Genomic DNA, 21,075 nt, shown 5'->3' with positions numbered 1-21,075 from the left:
TACTTTTGCATCATATTTCCATATTTCTCTCGTAAAAAATTTCAAGTAAAATTTTACCTCTTATATTTTCTTGTACTTGATTGGTTGTCTTTTATATATCTTCATTTAATCATGTATTGATATATGTCCGCAACGTTTTTAACAAAATTATTCTTGACACTTCGGTGTTACCCTCCAACAATATTGAAAATAACAATATTGTACCTTTGAGATATAATCGAACTAATTTCACAACAAAATTACCTTTTAGTTTTAACTTGAAGAGAACCGAGTGAGTTTGGTTTAAACGGTTAAATGGATCGGTTCGGTTAATTTTTAACACCGGTTTAATAGTTTGGTTCGATTTGCTTTAGAAACTTTAAAATCGGTTAGACCGAATCGATTGAAATTTTTAAACTCATCTCCTGTCCGAATCAAATAATTTAAAAAATTTAAAAATATATGTAATGTATATTGCTTGGTTTGATTAAAACCAGTTGAGCCTAACCAAACAAAAATTTAAATTTATCTTTACAAGATTAAAAAAAATTATTTTATAATTAATATCCTATTTTAGTTCAACCAAACAAACCGAAATTTACTTCAGTTTGTTCGGTTCAGTTCTTATTGGATTCTTATTATATTTGGGTTTGGATTGTTTGATTTTTGAAAATCAAATAAAACTTTAATTTACTTATTTTAATTCAGTTTAGACCGAACCAGATGAACATACCTAATTGAGTACTTTCTCTAAGTATAGCGTTTTCATCAACGGGCCAGTCCGTAGAAAAAAGAACATAATAACAAAGATATCTTAATTTCTTCGTCGATTTTCAATGTTACCACGGATCAAATCACAACTTCAATAATTGCGGCGGAAATATACGGATAAATGACTATATACGGTATTGAGTATTGACTCATGACAGGATTTCTTCGGTCAATGGATGAGAAAACTTCGATCTGGGGACCATGCATCTTAGAAGTTAACTAGTTTAATTTGAGTTCTTATTTCTTAATTGAATATTTGAATTGTTTGTTGGACCTTAATTAGCCCGGAATATACTAATCTTAAATTCCTCCCTAGGTTAAACAATTTACTCTGAGTGCCTGCTGTTAAGATGTTCAAGAAAGAGAAAAGAAGATCTTTCTGTCTTACACCTATTTTACAGTAAAAAAATAAAGAGTGAGGATCCATTAATATTAACACGAGACTGAAAACTGAGTAATCATTGTTTTATCCATTGAACTCATTTGACCCCAAAGTTCCTACTAATAAAATCTCAATCAATTACTCCCAATTAATTTTATCATATATATAATTTTTCAAAGTCAATTTTAATAACAATTCTTTTCTGCTGAGTTTGCACAGCATGATGGATTATTTCTTAACTAACAACAACATTGTGAAGAATACATCTACCTTGTATAATTGCAACTTGTGTTTGATTGATGATTCTAGCCATCACTGGCCCTAATTTGTATGTCAACATTTTAGTGATAATTTTAAAGCTGCAATTCACAAGGCTAATAGACCTATATTACTTGATATGGATAGTCTCTTGTTCTTTGAGAATCAAACAGATAACTAATTTGCTGAGATGATGTAGATTAATTAAGTTCATTCCTAAAACAAATTATGGTACATCATCAATCACTTACAAAGGCCCAGTCATTTAATGGCAGAAGCTACTACTAAATGGCCATATTTAATACCAGATTCTCTCAATAATTGTTAACATCTAATCAATCACTTACAAAGGCCCATTTGTTTGGCCCAGACCGATCCATCTCACCTCCTGCTCGAACTCAGATTCAGATCCAGTGCGGTACCCTCCAGACTCCAGTCTAGAATGACATCTGCTAATCTGCATCATCGTTTTAATGTCGAACGAATCTTAAAGCATAAACCCTACAATCGACTGCCTCTCCTCGAGGTAAACTCAATCTCTCCATTTTTCTTAAAACTTAGTCGCCAAATCAAAATTAAATAGCCATTAATGGAGACCGAGGCAGGGCTGAGGGAGAAGTGCTAGATCGAGACCCTCCTTCGCTTGATTCCTCTTCATACTGGTACAAGTCCTTTTTCTCTTATAAGTTTTGTTTGATTTTGGGTAAAATAGCCATTAATGGCTGACCTAAAGTTTCAATGCATGCTTTCTTGCTTGGTTCGTTACTGGATCTGGAGGTTGTGATCTGATTATCTTGATTTCCCCGGGTTTGACTGGTTCATACTTCATACTCGTAGCTGTTATGTGAATTTTTATGAAATTGGAGATTTGTTAATGATGCTATCTAAGATCTGGGGTATGGTAAAAAAATTTAGAATTTTAGAAATACAAATTTTTAAGTTGCATAATGCATATGCACAATAAAGATTTGCATACACTGTGAACTGATGTTTTACAACTAAACATTATAAATTGGGTGGATTATTGAACTTGGTGTGAAAACCAACTAATAGAAGAGCATAAAAGGCTACAAATTGAAAAATGATAACGGTATTTTTCTAGAAGATAGTTCTAAATAAGGTACTACCAACAACGAAGGGTGTAGAATATAAATAGGAGTCATTAATATACTAATAGAAAATTGTATAGTTATTAATTCAATGACATGTATAATATTTTAAGTATGAGACCTCAAATAAAAAATTTCATCTCAAAGTACAAAAATCAAACTAAGTATATATGCAAAAGATTTTCTGAAAAATAATTTTGTTTTACTTTGGATATTTTCTTAAACAAAAATATATTATGGATACTCTTTTTTTTTCTTATTTGGGTTATTGTCTTAAATCATGTGTATGATTGTGGTTGTTTCGTTGGGAGCTAGATCACAATTGTACTTGTAACACTTGATATCTGTAGGTTTTTTTTAATCTTAATTCTTGAAATTTGAGAAGTGATTAACACTGCAACTCATTAAAGCCTGTTGCTTTGTGAAGGTGAAAGATGACGAATATCGATAGATGTGGTAGAGAGAAGAATTTTGGCATTGATAGGATGAGTAGCTTGCCTGATGATGTTCGCACGCATATCCTATCTTTTCTTACTACAAGAGAGGCCGTGCAGACATGCATCTTGTCCAAAAGATGGATAAAAACATGGGCTTCTGTGCCGGATCTGAAATTTGACATTGAAGAGTTTGGGTTGGTAGATATTAATGATGATGAAATGGCTATAGAGTTTGTGAACAAATTTGAACTACTTGTGAAAAGTGTGTTGGAGAAACGAGAGACAACCTGTGTTAATAGATTTCGACTTTGGTTGGTTTCTCAGGTTTATTGGCCTCACACTCAAGCTGTTGCCAAATATATTGGTGATGTGATGAAGTTGGAGCCTCGGGAGTGCTCAGTCAAATTGGGATTGCGTGAAAATTTGAATTTAAACACTGATCTTATTTTCAGTTGTGCATCACTAATATATCTCCAGCTGTGTCTCTATAAAAGACCATCGTATTCTGTAGCTATAGAACCCAACTCAATGAACCTTCCTTGCCTTAAAACCCTTAATCTTTGTGGGGTTACAATGAGCGATGACTCTTTCAAGAAGCTTTTGTTGGGGTGTCCTGTGCTTGAAGACTTACGGCTAGAAGGTTGTTATATTGGCATCATTGAGATATGTTCCAACTCTTTGAAGAAGTTGGAAATTTATAGTGTGAATGATGGAATGAAATTACAGATTTCCACGCCTAATCTCCTGTATTTGGATATTAGTGTCATGGATATGGGGGAAATTATGTTGCTAAATATGCCATCGCTAGTTTATGCCTCCATCTTTCTTCTCGGTTGGTATGATCAGGATAAATATGTTATTAGGGGACCGAAGCTTATTCACGACCTTTCAAATGTTGAAAGCTTACAACTTCACTTCCGTTGCCTCGAGGGACAGGTACTTTCTGTTTGCAATATATTTGAAGTTTTGCATATACTCTTTGTTGGCCTTATTTTAGGTACTTCTGAACTAATGAAAACCCAACACCCTGCTCGTGTTATATGCACTACAATGTCTACCCAAGACCGGTACATACCCCAATTGTTTATTAGGATATATATTAAACTAACTTGCATGACTTCATTTATTAAATAACTTGCCTGACTTCACATGCTACAATAAAATTTAAAAAGCATCATGTTAAATTGATTGGTTCTTGATGATGTGTGCCATAAATACAAAATGATTTTTGTTTTCAATTATAATTTGGATACAATTTAGAATCTTAAGTGTCCATGATATATGTTTGTGGTTCTTGGAGTAAACACATCATGTGGCTATAATAAGCATCCAAAGTTTTCATTTGTAATTAGCTTTATGATTTTTCTTTTTGTTTTTTCTCGGGAATATAGTTTTAATTTGTACTCTGTAATGAAAATAGGTAAAGAAGAAGGATTTTTCTAGTTGCCCCATCTTCAACAACTTAAAGCGCCTGGAACTTGTGACTTGGAGTTTCTATGTCTTTGATCTTGTACCATATTTCCTCCATCACTCACCTAAACTAGAGGAGCTCATCTTAGAAAACAAGCATGTAAGCCCTCTCTCTCTCTTTCTCTCACTAATCAATCGATGTTGCCACTACTAAATTCTTTTTACATGCCTCAATTGAGAGGGTGACAATCACAAAGTCAACTAATGAGATGGCAGAAAGTTCAAATTTATCGAAAAAAAAATGACAAGCTTCGAGTATTTAGGAGTATTTACAGTCAATAGATTTACATGAAATGAACTTAGATCAGGAAGTTAACAATATAGTAAACGCTGTGTAATACAAGGTGCTATTCATAATTGCCTCCACAATTAAGCCCTTGTAGAAGGATCTATGATCAATGAAATATATATAACTTTTTTTGTTTTTTGTTTTACTACTGAAGGCACGGGGTACTTTAGACGAGGAACCGAGAGATGCATTTGTCCAGCGAGAGTTCCTTAAGACAGTTAGAATTGTAGGATTTGGAAATGATAATAGATTTTTTTATAAGCTAATCAACAAATTGCTTGCCCATGTTAAGATCATTGGTGAAATTATTTTTTAAATTATGTCTTTCATCTTGTTTAACTTAGGGGAGCTTTGATGTATGACTCCATGTATTAATATCATCTAATATGTGATATGTTGTGGGTGTATGATTCACATGTAGTAATATAATCCAATGTAACACCGATCCTTGTTGCCTGAAGTTCACCCAAATCATGTGCAAGGTTTTACTAATTGTTGAGGCGTCACTCATATTTGTAATGTTTTGTTCATATTATACCTTGTTTGAAGTGTACACTGTAAAAATTCTGTTTTGATTTTGCTAATGCAAAGTCTTTTCTGTTTTTCCTTGTGTAAAATCAAGAATTCATTTTAAGACCGAAGCTGTAAATTAGTATTTTTTACAAGAGAAGAGAATACTAGTAAATAATTGTATTAACCAAGGAGGAGGATGCTATACCAGGCAACTCTGAATTTACCAAAGAAGTAAAAAATGGCAATTGTAGTAAATTAAATTTCTCTACCAAAATTATGACATCAATGTTCACATCGTTCAAAAAATTCTTAATTTAACCGCAATCTCAACACAATTAAACAGATAACCCCTACAAAAATGAAAGCCTAAAATTGTTAAATCGAGCATAAACAAACAAAATTCCAACGGCAAAAGACCCATATTCACCACCACTAAATAGCCTCCTCTAGCCCTCTACACCTACAGTTGTTTTCCCAGAGCTGGATTCTCTAAACTGTTCCCGAAAAACATTAAGAATATCCAGAAATTCCACAATGCCGACAAGCCCATACTCCTCATCTACGACCCAAATGTACCCGACCCGGTGCGCCAATGCCTGCACCATGACCACCACAAGCGAGCTCCATTCATGGCACACAATGGCATCTTGCCTTTTACTCCCCATCCTTGTTGTATAGCTCCCATTCCTCCTGATCCTACGAATAGTGGGTTCCTCATCTGATGACTCACACCCGGATGACTATGAGCCAGATGAACTATCCGAGACAATCGATGAATTTAGAGAATGATACATAGCTCTTGATTTATCTCAATATTAATTATTCTCTCGATACTTTAAGATACAAATAATATTATTTTTGCCTGTTACAAAAAAAATAAAAATAAAAACAAATTGCATGCATTTAATTATTTATCGGCAGTAATGATTAATGAAATAAACTGTATTAGTAATTTTATTTCTTCAACCTTTAAGGCTTCAAAATCTGAAATCATGTAATTGAACCTAATCTTCATAGATAATTAAACGTAATCTTCCAGTTGGGCCTTGGTTATTTTCCGAGCCCGATTTTCTCTTCTGCTTTTGTTGGGCTCGGTCTGACCCACTCTCCATCATCTCGGTTTGGGATACCTCCATTTCTTTCTCCATTTGAACCGTTGATTTGTACTTTTCTCCAGTACTGCATGCACCAGCTGATAAATTAAAATTACATGAATAAAAACATGAAATTTACTAAATTTCTATTGGGATAATTAAATTAAATTATATATTACAATTGTAGAAACGGAGATGCTCTGAGATGAATATTAATAAAAAAAATCGTAGCATGATTTTTTTAGAAATATTTAATGTTTTAGTGCATAGAAAAAATATGGTAATCTTCTCCTTTATTTATGAATTAATATTCAAATTACTAAAATATAAAAAAAGTTGCATTATTTCCATGACTAGCTAACTTGCTAGATTATAATTACAATACGATAGTGATGCATTTGTTTTTGGTGGTTTTTTTTTTTTACTTTTTTTTTTCTTACATTGCCATCCTGTTAAGTACTTAAGAGTAGATCCGATGTCCAATGGACCTACTTAATTTGGTTCGATAGGTTCAGTCACCGTCCAATCTGTATTAAGATAAGTGAGTTTCTCTTTAATATTTGTGCGTGCCTGCTTCAATTTCCATGCACATAGATCTTAATACGAATCAGATGGTATTAGATATCATTAGATCTAAAAATAAATCTGATGTCCATCAGACCTACTCTATTCTCTCTGTCTATAAATTATTATTTATTAATTTTTAATGTGATTGACATGTCTACATGATTACAACCCTCTAAATTGCTTGTTCAACACGTTATTACATGCCATGTATAAAAGTTATTATTTAATTAATACCTGAGACTTGTTGTTAGCTGTCCCTAATTAGTGCTCTCTCATTTCGTTGAATTTATTAAAGAAATTTTTAGGACAAGTCACCTCATTTTTGAAAATCTCAATATGAAATGCAAATTTCAATTACAAGTCACCTCATGAATTTTACATCATTAAAAAATGTAAGTCACAGTGATGAATGTTAATACATGCAATCAATTTCATTATGTTTAACAAACATAATAGAGTGAGTCTATGGTAGTATGCATATCACGGGTTGTTACTGTGCTACGACTTTATATTCGAGTTTTCAAATTCTAACGGTCGATCCGAACCGTTCATCTTGTTCTCCATATTAATATGTGTTTGGAAACCAAATTTTACATTTTTTGAAATTTTTTTACTATTTTTTTAGATATTTAGAAAATCACTTGATCTGAAAATTCTGGACCATCCAAAAACAGTGATTTTCAATAAATCTAAAAAAATAGTAAAAAAATTTCAAAAAATGTAAAATTTGGTCTCCAAACACATATTAATATGGAGAACAAGATGAACGGTTCGGATCGACCGTTACGATTTGAAAACTCAAATATAGAGCCGTAGCACGATAACAAATCGTAATATGCATAGTACCATAGACTCACTCAACATAATATATTCATCATGTAGACCATTTCTCCAATGCCAGATTTGAATTTAAACTTTATTTTTTTAATTTTGAAGATTTTATTATAATAAATTCTTGTCAATTAACTCTGTATAGGGACTGATGCACTAATAGAAAATGAGTCCATTTACATTTTTTTATTTTCAAAAATATTGACAGTGATATGTTATGTTTTAGATTAAAATACAGTATGTTTCTTAATTTGACCTCACATATTAATTTTTAGTAATTTTAGATTGATCCTTATATATATATATATATATATATTTTATAATAAAACCAATTACTCTTTGAAGTATATATTGTCTCCACCATGTATGTAAAATGGTTGCTTTATATCGGATTGATATGAATTATGATCAGACGGTGCTTATTCAAATTCAAACGGTAAGGTAATGCAGAGGATTCGGACTCTGGCACCATTTATTAGTCATATTCCATAAATGTTCTTCTCAAGTCAAATTTTAAATTTAAAGTTGAAACTCTATTTGGCCGCCGCCGGTGATTTGAATTTAAAATTGCGCCAATTTGTACACCAAACGGACAGATACTCTAATTTTTAAATATTGACAAAATTTGATAGAGAAACAATTGAAACTACAAGGGCAATTTTTTTCTTTTAAAATGAATCAAGTCTGAATTGTAATTTATAATAGGAAGTTAGATTCTGCTCCTGAGTGATTGAGGTTAGTTTAATGCGGTATATGAATTTGAATTATTTGTCTTCTGAGAAAGGGGATATAGCACAGTTGGTTTGAAAAAAAAGTCTTAAGATGGTTAGTTATTCAAAAATCAAGAGTTCAATTAGATCTCCTTATGACTTTACAGCTTTTGCAAAGATTTAAAAAAAAAATTACTTTTGACAAAATCCGGACTGATTTAACCGGTTAACTCTATATCCATATTAAAATATATTTAGAAATCATTTTATATATTTTATTTTATAATTTTTTACTAAAAAAATAGATAGAAATCATTGTTTATGATCATTCAAAAATATCGATTTTGTACATATCTAAAAAAATAAAAAATTTGGTCTCTGAATATATTTTAATATAAATATCCTATTAAGCGATTCAAATTAACAGTTTAGACTTTATAAACTAAGGTATAATACGAGACACGATGAGCCATATGAGCCCATGAACAGCATTTGATTTGTTAAACTCAAAGCAAAAATATTCTGGGGCTAATGCAAATTACAATTTTTTTAGGGGCCAACTGGAAAATATATCTAGAATAGAAGGGATGTAATGTAAACAAACGGGGTTAGACGTAGAACAAAATCAAAACTAACCCAGTTGGGTACTTTGTTGACAGCCTTTCCAAATTGAAAAGGTAAGTTGCAAGTTGCATCTCTCTTTGACCAAATTAAATACATTATTTTATCGCTCTCTCATGTGAACACGTGTCATACTAACAAACAACAAACAAAAAAAAAAAAATCAAAGGTATACATTTTAATTGGAATCTTGTATCGGCATATTTTTGTCTCGTGGTTCAGTGTACCAGTCGATGCTAATAGGTTTATGGGAGCACCTAACTATCCCCTGTAACAATTTCTCATTTCATCCTTCAATCATTAACTACTTCAATAATTACTAACTATATAGGGGGATCACTTACTATTTGAGAACCACATAATATTTGAAAGATTTTACAACTGGCGCGCGCAAGTATTCATCTATAATGCATCAAGTATTCATATATAACACATCAAGTATTCATACCTAATATATCAAGTATTTAAAAAAAAAAACTGGACACGTTTTTAGATGTGAGATTTTTTTTTCTTTGTTCAATCTAATCAATATTTCTGACGATCGGTGAGGAATTTTGCAAATTTAAAGCCACGAATGTTTTTGACATAATTTTATCTTTAAAATTAGATCCATTATGATATACTTTCGAGTTGTCCGTTGTACAAGTATTCATCCTTATCGAGAAAGTATTCATTCTCGTCGTGCAAGTGCAAATATAAAAACTGGACACATCACTCATCCATCTTTTACACGTTTTTAGAGGTGGTTTTTTTTTCTCCGTTCAATCTAACCAATATTTCTGACGATCTATGAGGAATTTTTCAAATCTAAAACCACGAACGTTTTCTACACAATTTTATATTTCAAATGAGATCCATGATGACATACTTTCGAGTTGTCTGTTGCACAAGTATTCATCTTTTATCGAGAAAATATTAATCTTCGTTGTGTAAGTGTAAATATAAAAACTGGACACATCACTCATCCATTTTTTACACGTTTTTAGAGGTGAGTTTTTTTTTCTTCGTTCAATCTAACCAATATTTTTGACGATCTGTGAAGAATTTTGCAAATCTAAAACCACGAACATTATTTTCTACACAATTTTATCTTTCAAATGAGATCCATGATGACATACTTTCGAGTTGTCTGTTGCACAAGTATTAATATCTTATCACGCAAGTATTCATACATAAGATATTAAGTATTAATTTATACACATTGAAGTATTCATTCATATATCTCTATTTTTTTTTCAAATTTTCTTTTATGTCATTTATTTAATACGGAGTGGCCTAATTCACCATTAATAAAGTGTTGTTCTTTGCAAAACTCGCTACTTCATGAGGAAGGGGAAACATAAACATGAAAAGGATTAATTGCATATACATATACAAAATTATTTTGATACGATCGACAGTGACAGATCTGACCCGGTAGAGACGTGCTCTAGTATTCATTCATACACATTGAAGTATTCATTCATATACGTTGAAGTATTCATTCATGGTAGAGGCGTGCTTGATTGGGATGGAGTAACGGATGATCTCCGACAGAACGTTCGCTGGAGCGAGAGCAGCAGGCATAGAGGGAAAAAAACCGATGCGAAAGTGTAAGAGGGAGGGAGCTTATTGTATTTATCATTTCGAGGTGGGAGAGGGTGGGAGGTGGAAGAGGGAGGGGAGCTTATTGATGGAAAAACGGAGGAGGAGGAGGAGGTGGGAGGCGGAGATGGGAGAGGGGGGTAGAGGCGGAGGTGAGGTGAAGGTGAGAGATGGAGGTGGGAGGCGGAGGTGGAGGATGGAGGTGGGAGAGGCAGAGGTGGGAGAGGGAGGCGGAGGCGGAGGTGGGAGAATAATATGGAGGTGAAAGAGGAAAATGGAGGTGGAAGAGAAAGGGAGAAAGATGAAATAAATAAAGGTTGTTAAAAATAGTAGTTATAGTTATAGTTAAAATAGAAAGTTAGATGGGGGATGAAATGAGGAATGGATAGGTGGGGGAAATTATAATTACCCTCGATTTATAACCATACGTGTTTGATCTTTCTTTTATCCGAAACAATTGCATTATATTTGTAGTTATTCTGGGTAAAGATTTTTAACAGATTATTTTTGGCTTCAGGCATCGCATTAACCACATGCAGTATTGTTTTGATTCTATATTTCTTGCGCTGTATGAAGTCAAAACTGCTATGTTAAAAATTTTACCCTTATTTCTAGCTTCATTAGATTATTAATTGAATTAAATTAATAGTCAGGCGATTAATGCAATGTTTGTTTTCAGTTTCGCGCATGTCCAAAATATTGCAAAAAACGGAGGTTTCAGTTTGAGTATGTTTTTCATTGAAAACGGGGCCGAAATTTTTTTAATTACCACTTTAAATTTTTAAAATTCACACTTTATTATAGATTGTTTAAAAATTCATATTTTGCCACGTGCACAGACTGAAGCATCATTCTTAGCGAGTGCGCAGATTCAATTTGCACACCAAATTTTCTTTTTTGTTAGAATTCTTGTAGTTGTTCGGTTGAACAAAAATATGACCTTTTGATGCGCAGATTGAATCTGCGCACTCATAAAAAATGATGTGCAGATTGACAAATATAATTTTTTTGTTGCACATATTAGATCTGTGCATCCAAAAAAAATGATGTGCAGTCTCATTCTGCGTACGTGGCAAGATATTAATTTTTGACAAATCGATGATAATGTTAAAATTTTGAAATATTGAGATGGTAAATAAAAAAAATCAAAAAACAGGAAACAAAAAATGGAACATCTTTAATATTGAAAATTTATTGCCAAAAATTCCTAGTCCTAGTCCTCTTAGGTTACTCAGAATTGAAAAGTAAAGTAACTGGAGAGGTAAATGTTTTAACAGAGCATTTTAGACTTAAGACAGCACACTAACTATATAATCAAAACAGCATTGGATATGGTTTGTGCGCTGAATGAAGTAAACATTTTTGTGTCAATATCTTTACCCCATATGCAGTTACCTCATTCTATATAAATATAATCCCTCCCCTCAATGAACCGCTCTCTTCATCAGTTCCTCTCCTCCTCTTCTTTCTTTCTCCTCTGTCGCGCGGTTGTTTGTGCATGGCAGTAAGCCTCCTGAATTCATACAATGTTTCCGACTTGTGCATCGGCAAGCCAGCGCTGAGATCGCTGACTCCGACTGCCACCGTTGCTGAGGCTCTCTCCCTTCTGAAACGAGGTGGCGGTGCTGTGGCCTTGTGGGGCCCGCCTGAGACGAACCCTACCATTGTAGGCCGACTTTGCATGGTCGATGTGCTCTGTTATCTCTGTGCCGAAGAGAACCTCTCTTCTCCTTCCTCTGCTCTGTCCGCACCGGTCTCTGCTCTGCTCTCAGAAGGATCCGCTGGTCTTGTTCGTAGAGTCGAACCCAAAACTAGGTATTAATTTTTTTTTTTTTCCAATCTTTTATAAGTTGAATCATGAGGACCCGCCACACAAAGTCTTCAGTAAAAGAAAGATGCCACAAAGAATATGAATCTTTCTTTTTCCGTTTTTTTAAAAATTTATTTTGAACACGTAGCGAAAATTGCGAAAATTGCTACTTCTCAGCTGGAATATGCCCCCGAATATATATATATATATATTTTGGATTTCATGTGTCGTTCAGGTGTAGCTTTTCGTGTCCAGGATATCTGTCCCTACTAATTAATTTATTGACACGACCAGTTACGATAATCCATTGGCAGGTCCAGCAGGTAATTAATTATTGTATAAGTTGCCTGAGGGCTGAGGCTGTTGACTTTGTAATAACAATCTATAACATTTCAAAATTAATTTAAGCCACTAACCGTAAATAAATAAAAAAACATTTGGAAATTTTAAGAAAAGAAAAAAAGTAAAGGCGTCTTTCTAATTTATAGAGAAGCAGCTTGGCAGCCTCATATTTACAGCAAAACTGTTTTAGTTAATTATTTGATTGTACTGTTGAGACCGTTATTTAATTATTCCATGAGAGAGCATAGCATTGAGAAACTAAAATTCAATTAAGATCATATTGCGCGATCTTATCCAAATGGCAAATTCCTATTTATTGCCTTGCATTGTAGCATGCCAAATTGCCAAATTGACATGCCAAATTATCCAAATGGCGAAGATCTGGACCACTTCCACCTCCAGAGTTTGCATCAATGGAGACTTCTCCCACTCATTTGTACACAAGAGGGGCTTGCGTCAAGGCGATCCACTCTCGCCTATGTTATTCAACATAGCAGTGGATGTGCTTCAACGCATGGTCCAACACTTGAACTCAATCTTGCACAGACCCCTTACTCGCAGGATTGCAAGTTCAATTGTAGCTCATCAGTATGCAGATGATACAGCCCTCATTGTGAGAGCTGATGTCACCTCCTTAATCTCCATTAAGCTGATCCTTCGCCTCTTCTCTTCTGTTTTTGGGCTACAGATCAACTTCAACAAAAGCAGTTTCATTCCGATAAACGTTCTTGACAACAAAATTGGACTGGTTAAGGCAATCATAGGATGTCAACGTGGGGATTTCCCAATAATGTACCTCGTCATGCCTCTGACAATCAGGAAACCAACAAAGGAGCTCTTTATTCCTCTCATTGAGCGAATTGAGAACCGCTTGACGGGCTGGCAGACCAAGCTAATCTCTAGAGCAGGTCGCCTCCAATTAGTGCAGTCCGTAATGTCAACTATTCCGATTTACCACATGACTTGCTTCAGGCTACCTAAATGGGTAATTTCCCGAATTGACAGAGCAAGAAGAAGATGTTTGTGGGGACACCATAAAAATCAGGGAAGATACATTTCGTTATGCAATTGGAGAATGGCAATTTTACCAACCAAATGGGGAGGTCTAGGTTTGCCGGACCTCGAATTGAGAAACATCTCGCTTATTCTGAGATGGTGGTGGAAACCATATGCCGATCCCAATTCAATGTGGTTAATCTGCATTTCAAATCTCAGAGCAATCAACTTACGGCAACTGGGGCTCTTAATCTGGACGAAGAAGGGCTCCTTCTTTTGGAACCAGTTACTGGGACTTAAAGAGATTTTTGATTGGGCGACTGAGTGGTTTGCTGGGCATGGATACACAATTTCTTATTGGTTTCACGATTGGGGGCAAGGGATACTAGCCAACATGGGACTTCAGATTCAATTTAGGAGAATTTCACTTGGGGCCGCGGCAGAGTCTCGGTCTCTTCCGACACAGGGGGTAACCTTGTCAGAGGAGGACGATGTCCTTCGTTGGAGATGGACGGAAACTGGAATCTACACCGCCAATTCGGCCTACACCATCATGATCTCTGCAGGGAAAATTGGATGGCGGCATGTGAATATCTGGAAATTTGCAATTCCTCCAACGGTTAAGTTGTTCCTTTTTCTGCTAATCAAAGGCAAGGTACTCACTAGGGAGGTCATGACTCGAAGGAAATTCAGATGCGAAGAGGAATGCGCAATGTGCGACCTACAATTGGTGGAGACAGCTCTGCACTTGTTCGTTCAGTGTACCTACGCTCAAGCTATTTGGAGGAGATTGGGAATTTCCATAAACAATCGCTGTCAAACGATTGAAGAGGCCTGGACTGAGGTGTCCATGCGAGAACCGATTCTCTCATCTTGTGCAATTTGGGCGATTTGGAAGAATAGAAATCTGGTGATCTTTGAAAATAAGAAGGTGGCATTAGATGTGACGGTACAGTGGATAATACATGAGGCCACTCTTTGGAAGAGAAATTGTTAAGATGGGTTAATGGGTTAACGGGTCTGAAGCAAAGGATGGGAGGCACAGGGGAAAAGTGGAGAAAATACTTTACGATGGAATTATATACTTGTTTAGGATATAATTTTTTGCATTGCAAAAACTATGATGTACCCTCTGAGCTTTTTATTTTTAATACAACAACCACAGCATCTGTCAGTTTATTCAAAAAAAAAAAAAAAGATAAGACTAGCCGTAAGCCCGTAACTAACAATTTGCCATTGAGAAAACCATAATATCTCTATTCGTTTTAAATAGTTCGATGTTTATTTGGTTATATAATTTGATGTTTTCTGTTGGTTTATTTTCTTTTTTACTGTACTATTTCGGTGAGAGTTTCCTTATTAATAGTTTCTTTCCTCGTTTTAGCAAAAGGTATGGTTATTTAAATTAGTTATCAAAGAGTGAGGCTGTAGTAATATGCATATTACGGATCAATCCGTGCTATGGATCTGTATCTCTATTTTTAAAGTTCAAATAGTCGAACCGAACCGTTAAACACAATCTTTATATCAAAATATACTTGTAGACAAAATTTTATATTTTTTAGAATTTTTTTATTATTTTTTTAGATAAGTAGAAAATCGCTACTTTTAGATGGTTCACAATTTTCAAATTAAGATATTTTTCTACCTATCTAAAAAATTAGTTAAAAAATTCAAATAAATATAAAATTTGGTATGCAAATAAATTTCATATTCCATACGAAGATCATGTTGAACAATTCAGATCAACTGTTTGGCAAGTGTGCCCCTCGAGATTTCGTGAGTTTATTGCACTTGATGCTGAAGGGTCGAGAGGAGGTGTGGTGCTCGCGTGGAGCACTGCATACTCGTGTGTGACAAAATATGTTAACAACTGGACTGTAAGTGTGGTCCTTAGAATTGGTGACTTTAATTTTTTTGTAACAGGGGTATATGCACCACAAGAAGATCGAACCAAATTGCAATTTCTACAAGAGCTGAGGCAGTTAAGAAATTTAAATAATTATCCATGGATCATAATAGGTGATTTCAATATGCTCCGCTCAAATGAGGAATCCACGGGAGGAGGCAGAAATGCTAGTACAATGCAACAATTCAACAATTTCATCTCGGATGAGGGGTTACTGGATGTACCGCTACAGGGAAGGAAGTTCACCTGGTCGAGTAGGCGACCCAACCCAACATTTTCTCGATTAGATAGAGCACTAATCTCGGGAGAATGGAATGCACATGGGATGACATATAATCTTAAAGACCTACCGCAGCCTGTCTCAGACCATGTACCGATCATATTGGCAATTAAGCCGCAGGGAAACATAAAGAGGAGACCTTTCAAGTTTGAGCTATTATGGCTAAATTATAGAGAAACACAGGAAATAGTGGCGCAGGCATGGTCTTCAGTACAAGAGAGTGCTAATATCGCAAAAACAGTTCAGCAGAAAATTTTTGCGGTACAGAAGGCCCTTCGGCAGTGGTCAGAAGCCAAATTCAGCAACTCTGAAACGAATCTAAACCGATCCAAGTGGGTGCTAAGGCAACTGGATTGCGCGGAAGAACACCGACAATTGAACAACATAGAATTACAGCTCAGAATAGCACTAAAGGTGCACATTTACCAAATAGCAAGCGAGAAGGAGCAAAAATGGAAACAGCGCTCAAGGTGTACATGGCTAAAGTTAGGAGATAACAACACTGCATACTTCCATGCAGTGGCTAATGGCAGAAGAAACCGAAATGCGGTAATCTCTCTAAAAAATGACAATGGCATTGAGATAGAGGAGCAACATATGAAAGAGTTCATATTTCGACATTTTAAGGAAAGTCTGGGACAAAAAAGGACAACTCGACCGGCTTTCGACTTGACTGGGAAAGTAGGGTTAAGATATGATCAACAACTGGAGAATCTGGACAACGATATCACGAGGGATGAGATACGAGCAGCTCTAAACCAAATGCCAAAGCAAAAGGCTAGTGGACCGTATGGACTGCCGGCCGAGTTTTTCCAAAAATACTGGGATATTGTCAGTAATGACCTAGTAAAGCTAATTGGAGAACTGCAGGAGGGCAGAGTGGATATATCATGCATAAACAAAGCAACAATCACATTAGTGCCTAAAAAGAGTGGAGCAGATAAAATTGGGGACTATCGCCCAATAAGTGTTATTAATACGATCATCAGACTGATCACGAAGGTTCTAGCAAACAAACTGCAGCCCCAGATGCATGAAATCATATCTAATTCACAAACTACCTTCGTCAAAGGAAGGTCGTTGATGGAGTCATTCCTAGTAGCCAGAGAACTGTTATGGAAGGCAAGTTCGCAAAAAACACCGGCGGTACTATACAAGGTTGATTTTGAAAAGGCGTTTGACATGGTGGATTGGTGTTTCCTCACGAACCTACTTATGGAAAAAGGGTTTCCCCCGAGATGGCTTTCAACGGTGCTCCAAGTGTTGAGATCTTCGTACTCAACGGTCAAGTACAATGGAGACTTCACAACCTATTTCAAACACGAAAGGGGTCTGAGGCAGGGTGACCCATTGTCGCCGCTGCTATTTATACTTGTTGCTGATTCATTGAATTGGTTTATCAACAATGCAAAGTCGATTATGCATCCGCAGGTTCATATCCCCACTCAGGTCATACAATATGCGGACGACACGCTAATAATCACAGAGGCACACCCGACAACTCTAAGAGTGATAACACAGATACTAAACACCTACGAATCTCTTTCGGGGTTGAAAATTAACAGAGGAAAGAGTAATTTTGTACCGATTTCAGTTCCGACCGGTGCAATACAGGTAATAGAGAGCATCATTGGTAGTCCGACATCACAGCTACCAATGAAATATCTAGGGTTGCCACTGACGGTTAGGAAGCCGAAAAAGGAGCACTTTCAGCCAATTATCCTAGCAATTCATGAGAGAATAGCTAGTTGGAAGTCAAATTTATTATCATTTGGGGGAAGGTTAATATTGGTTAAGTCGGTTTTATCTGCACTGCCTCTGCATTTTGCACAGGCCTTTAGAATACCGAAATGGGTTATAAAACATATCGACCGCCTCAGGAGGAGTTTTCTTTGGAAGGGTAATGCTGAATGCAAACCAATCAATTGCCTGGTAAACTGGGAAAGAGTGTGTGCACTCAAACAAGAGGGAGGAATGGGAATAATTGATATTGCTGATCAAAATGCAGCGCTTCTGATCAAATGGCTATGGAAATTACACCACCAGCCGAATGGATTGTGGGCGAAAGTACTAGCACAGCTACATGACATATCACACCATAGAGATATCGACACGCATGGTTCGTACTTCCTTAAATCTCTATCGGAATTTCATGAGTTTTTTGCTTGTTCGATGGAGATAGATGCGGTCAACAACCAAATCAAATGGAGATGGACAAGGGGAGCCGAATTCACTGCAGCCTCTACTTACAAGGTAATACACCGAAAAGGAATTAGGTGTAGATTCGCAAAAGCACTGTGGAAGCTAAAAATACCAACAAAAGTAAGAATTTTTTGTTGGCTACTAATCAAAAACAAACTACTGACACGACAAGTTCTGAGGAGAAGGGGTTGTATGGTGAGTGAGAACTGCGTCATGTGTGATTTAGATGAGCTAGAAACCCGAGACCACTTATTCTGGAATTGTACTTTGGCCAAGAGGTTCTGGCGAGGGTTCCTTGCCTCCATAAATATTATGGTCCCAATAAACAACAACTCAATTAGAGAAGCATGGTGGGAGCATAGGCGGGGGCTCTCAGGAGAGGCCAAGAAACGATGGGATGTCGCTTGGGCAGTAGGAGTGTGGGCGCTGTGGAAGGAGAGGAATCGGAGGATTTTCTCTCAGGAATACAAACAAGTGATGAGTTTAATTAATGAATCGGTACAAGAAACTTTTCTTTGGAGATCCAATTGTTAAGAGGGGGTTTGTAAGGGGAAGAATGGGTACTCATGATCAAAACCGATCATTTACGGTGCTGATTAGTGCTTTGTTTGCTATTTAATGTGTAGGAATTGTATTAGAAAAACCCACTTGGGGATGTAAATAATTTTTTTATCAATATATTGTCAGCTGGCTTCTTGCCAGCTGACCTTCAAAAAAAATAAAAATAAAAAGGATCCTACCATGCATTAAGAGGAAAACTCTTACAAAAGAAAATTTATTTTGGTTTCGCCTCTTCATCCTGTTCTAGTCCATACCGGCGGTTGAATTTGGCAATCTGGCCAACATTCTGAGCCATCTGACGCTTGGCCCGCAAATGGTAAACCTTCCCCACATCATGAATCTTCGTCATCATGATATTTATCAACTGGCCACTTTGGGTAACATAAGAGGAAGCCAATCTGCTCCTTTTCTTGAGAAAAGGAGGGCCCTCCTATTCTCCAATCCGAACCGTTCAACATCGATCAAACGGCTTCAATTTATTTTTAACATGGCACAAATCTCAAAGCACAAAATAAATCAGATGTAATTGAAGCCGTTTGATCGATTTTAAACGGTTCGGATTGCAGATTTCATTCCAACATAAGACATCCATTGCATTTGTGGGTGTATCCCCTTTTTCATATTTCTGTCCTAATTATAACAAGAAAAGAAAAGAAAAAATTAACAGCTTGCGAGGAGCAATTTAAACCAAGGACTAAACTTCAACACATAGCAGATCTATATTGCATTGCCTAATTAGTAGTCTGCTTCCATTATCGAGGTTCATTTGACATTAAATTGAGAATGTTGTGGATCAGGCTCACTGCCACAACTAAATCATTAAGGCCATCAAGCATTTATTTAATGTCGGGTTTGGATCCAATTAATGGAAAAGAGTGGAAAAAACGAAACACCCAAAAATCATCAATTTAAATTGTCAAGAAAGATCTTAATATCATAGCAAAATAAGGACTGATTATTCATTTCAAGAATTAAGACAATAACCCAAATAAAAAAAAGATTATCCATGATATAATTTTGTTTAAGAAAATATCCCAAGTAAAACAGAATTATTTTCAGAAAATCGTTTGCATATATACTTAAGTCTGATTCTTGTACTTCGATCGAGATGAAATTTTGTATTTGAACTCTTATACTTGTCATTGAATTAATAGCTATACGATTTTCTATTAGCATATTGATGACTCCTATTGATATTTTGCATCCATCGTTGTTGGCAGCAGTGTTATAAAAAATGTCCATTTAGGCCGATTAATCAGCCGATTAATTGTTGGAGGTGACCAAACCGTTATGGATTTTTTTGATTTATCAAACAATTATTCCCGAATATGACCAATTATTCCTGATTATTCCCGATTAATCGCTTGGCGGTACCCTGTCCGTTCGACAACCGCCTATCATTATTTACAACACTAGTTGGTAGTACCTTATTTAGAACTATCTTTTAGAAGAATATTGTTATCATTTTTCAATTTGTACCCTTTTCTTTTCTTCTATTAGTTGCTTTTCACACCAACTTCAATAAACCACCCAATTTATAATGTTTAGTTGTAAAACATCAGTTCACAGTCTATGAATATCTTTATTGTGCATATGCATTATGCAACTTAAAAAAATTTATTTCTAAAACTCTAAAAGTTTTGACCATACCCCAAATTAAGTTTTGGTACTTGCAAAATTCTAACTGTATCTGGAGCATCATTTTAAATATAGTATAGATAGTCTGCTATGTCAGAAAAAAAAATATATATATACCCAATGCAAACACTGCATGGCATCGCATGATTCACGCAGAAATTTTTCTTTTTTTTTCAAATATTGGGTGATGCCAAAAAAAAACAATTAAAATAGCCATTTATTCCTCAACTATATATATATTTCTCAGATCGGGTCGCAGACGTTCGATCCGTGTCAAGGTTTTCTGTGGATCAAGTGCATATGAATCTTGACGCAAATCGAAACGCTCCTAGGCCAATATGTTCCAATGCCCATCAGAACGCATTGATAGAAAAACAAACTTCGTGAAAGTATTCCAGAATCCGTTAACTTGTTTGTAGAGAAAGGCATTTGAATTTTTTGCAGTTTTTTTAATATGCTCACGAGTAAATCACAACACTGTTCTAGAATTAAAACTAAAGAAAACATGCATAATAAAAATAAAATAAAAAACTAAAAAAGAGTAAATATACCATTTGGTTTACTCAATATAATCCCAACATACATTACAATTAACACACGGATACATAAAACACAACATACATTGAAACATGAGCATTATAAACAAGGGACACACATGCCCAGAAAAAGAAAAGAAAAAAGGAAGTCAAACTGAATTATATGAAGAGAGTGAAAGCAACATT

At 35.4% G+C, this 21,075-nt stretch overlaps 1 protein-coding gene across 1 annotated transcript; it reads left to right on the top strand.

Annotated features, from left to right (window-relative positions):
• Positions 1 to 1,900: 1,900 nt before the first annotated feature.
• On the top strand, positions 1,901 to 5,137 carry LOC144569801 (F-box protein At4g22280-like). The gene is made up of 4 exons (XM_078320279.1): positions 1,901 to 2,052; positions 2,927 to 3,872; positions 4,357 to 4,506; positions 4,850 to 5,137. Exons 2-4 carry the CDS (start codon positions 2,934 to 2,936, stop codon positions 5,009 to 5,011), a joined length of 1,251 nt encoding a protein of 416 aa, XP_078176405.1. The 5' UTR covers positions 1,901 to 2,052; positions 2,927 to 2,933; the 3' UTR covers positions 5,012 to 5,137.
• Positions 5,138 to 21,075: the final 15,938 nt, after the last annotated feature.

Source organism: Carex rostrata, chromosome 2 (genome assembly GCF_964058835.1).
Source record: "Carex rostrata chromosome 2, lpCarRost1.2, whole genome shotgun sequence".
NCBI classification, from domain to species: domain Eukaryota; kingdom Viridiplantae; phylum Streptophyta; class Magnoliopsida; order Poales; family Cyperaceae; genus Carex; species Carex rostrata.
The sequence above is the reverse complement of the archived record's forward strand: the minus strand, read 5'-3'. Positions and strand labels throughout refer to the sequence as shown.

What these genes read in the sequence shown, in the direction of transcription:
- LOC144569801 (XM_078320279.1), top strand. Translation starts at nt 2,934, where the DNA reads ATGACGAATATCGATAGATGTGGTAGAGAGAAGAATTTTGGCATTGAT. An exon ending in TCCGTTGCCTCGAGGGACAG is followed by an intron (nt 3,873 to 4,356) that starts GTACTTTCTGTT and finishes TAATGAAAATAG; the next exon opens with GTAAAGAAGAAGGATTTTTC. An exon ending in TCATCTTAGAAAACAAGCAT is followed by an intron (nt 4,507 to 4,849) that starts GTAAGCCCTCTC and finishes TTACTACTGAAG; the next exon opens with GCACGGGGTACTTTAGACGA.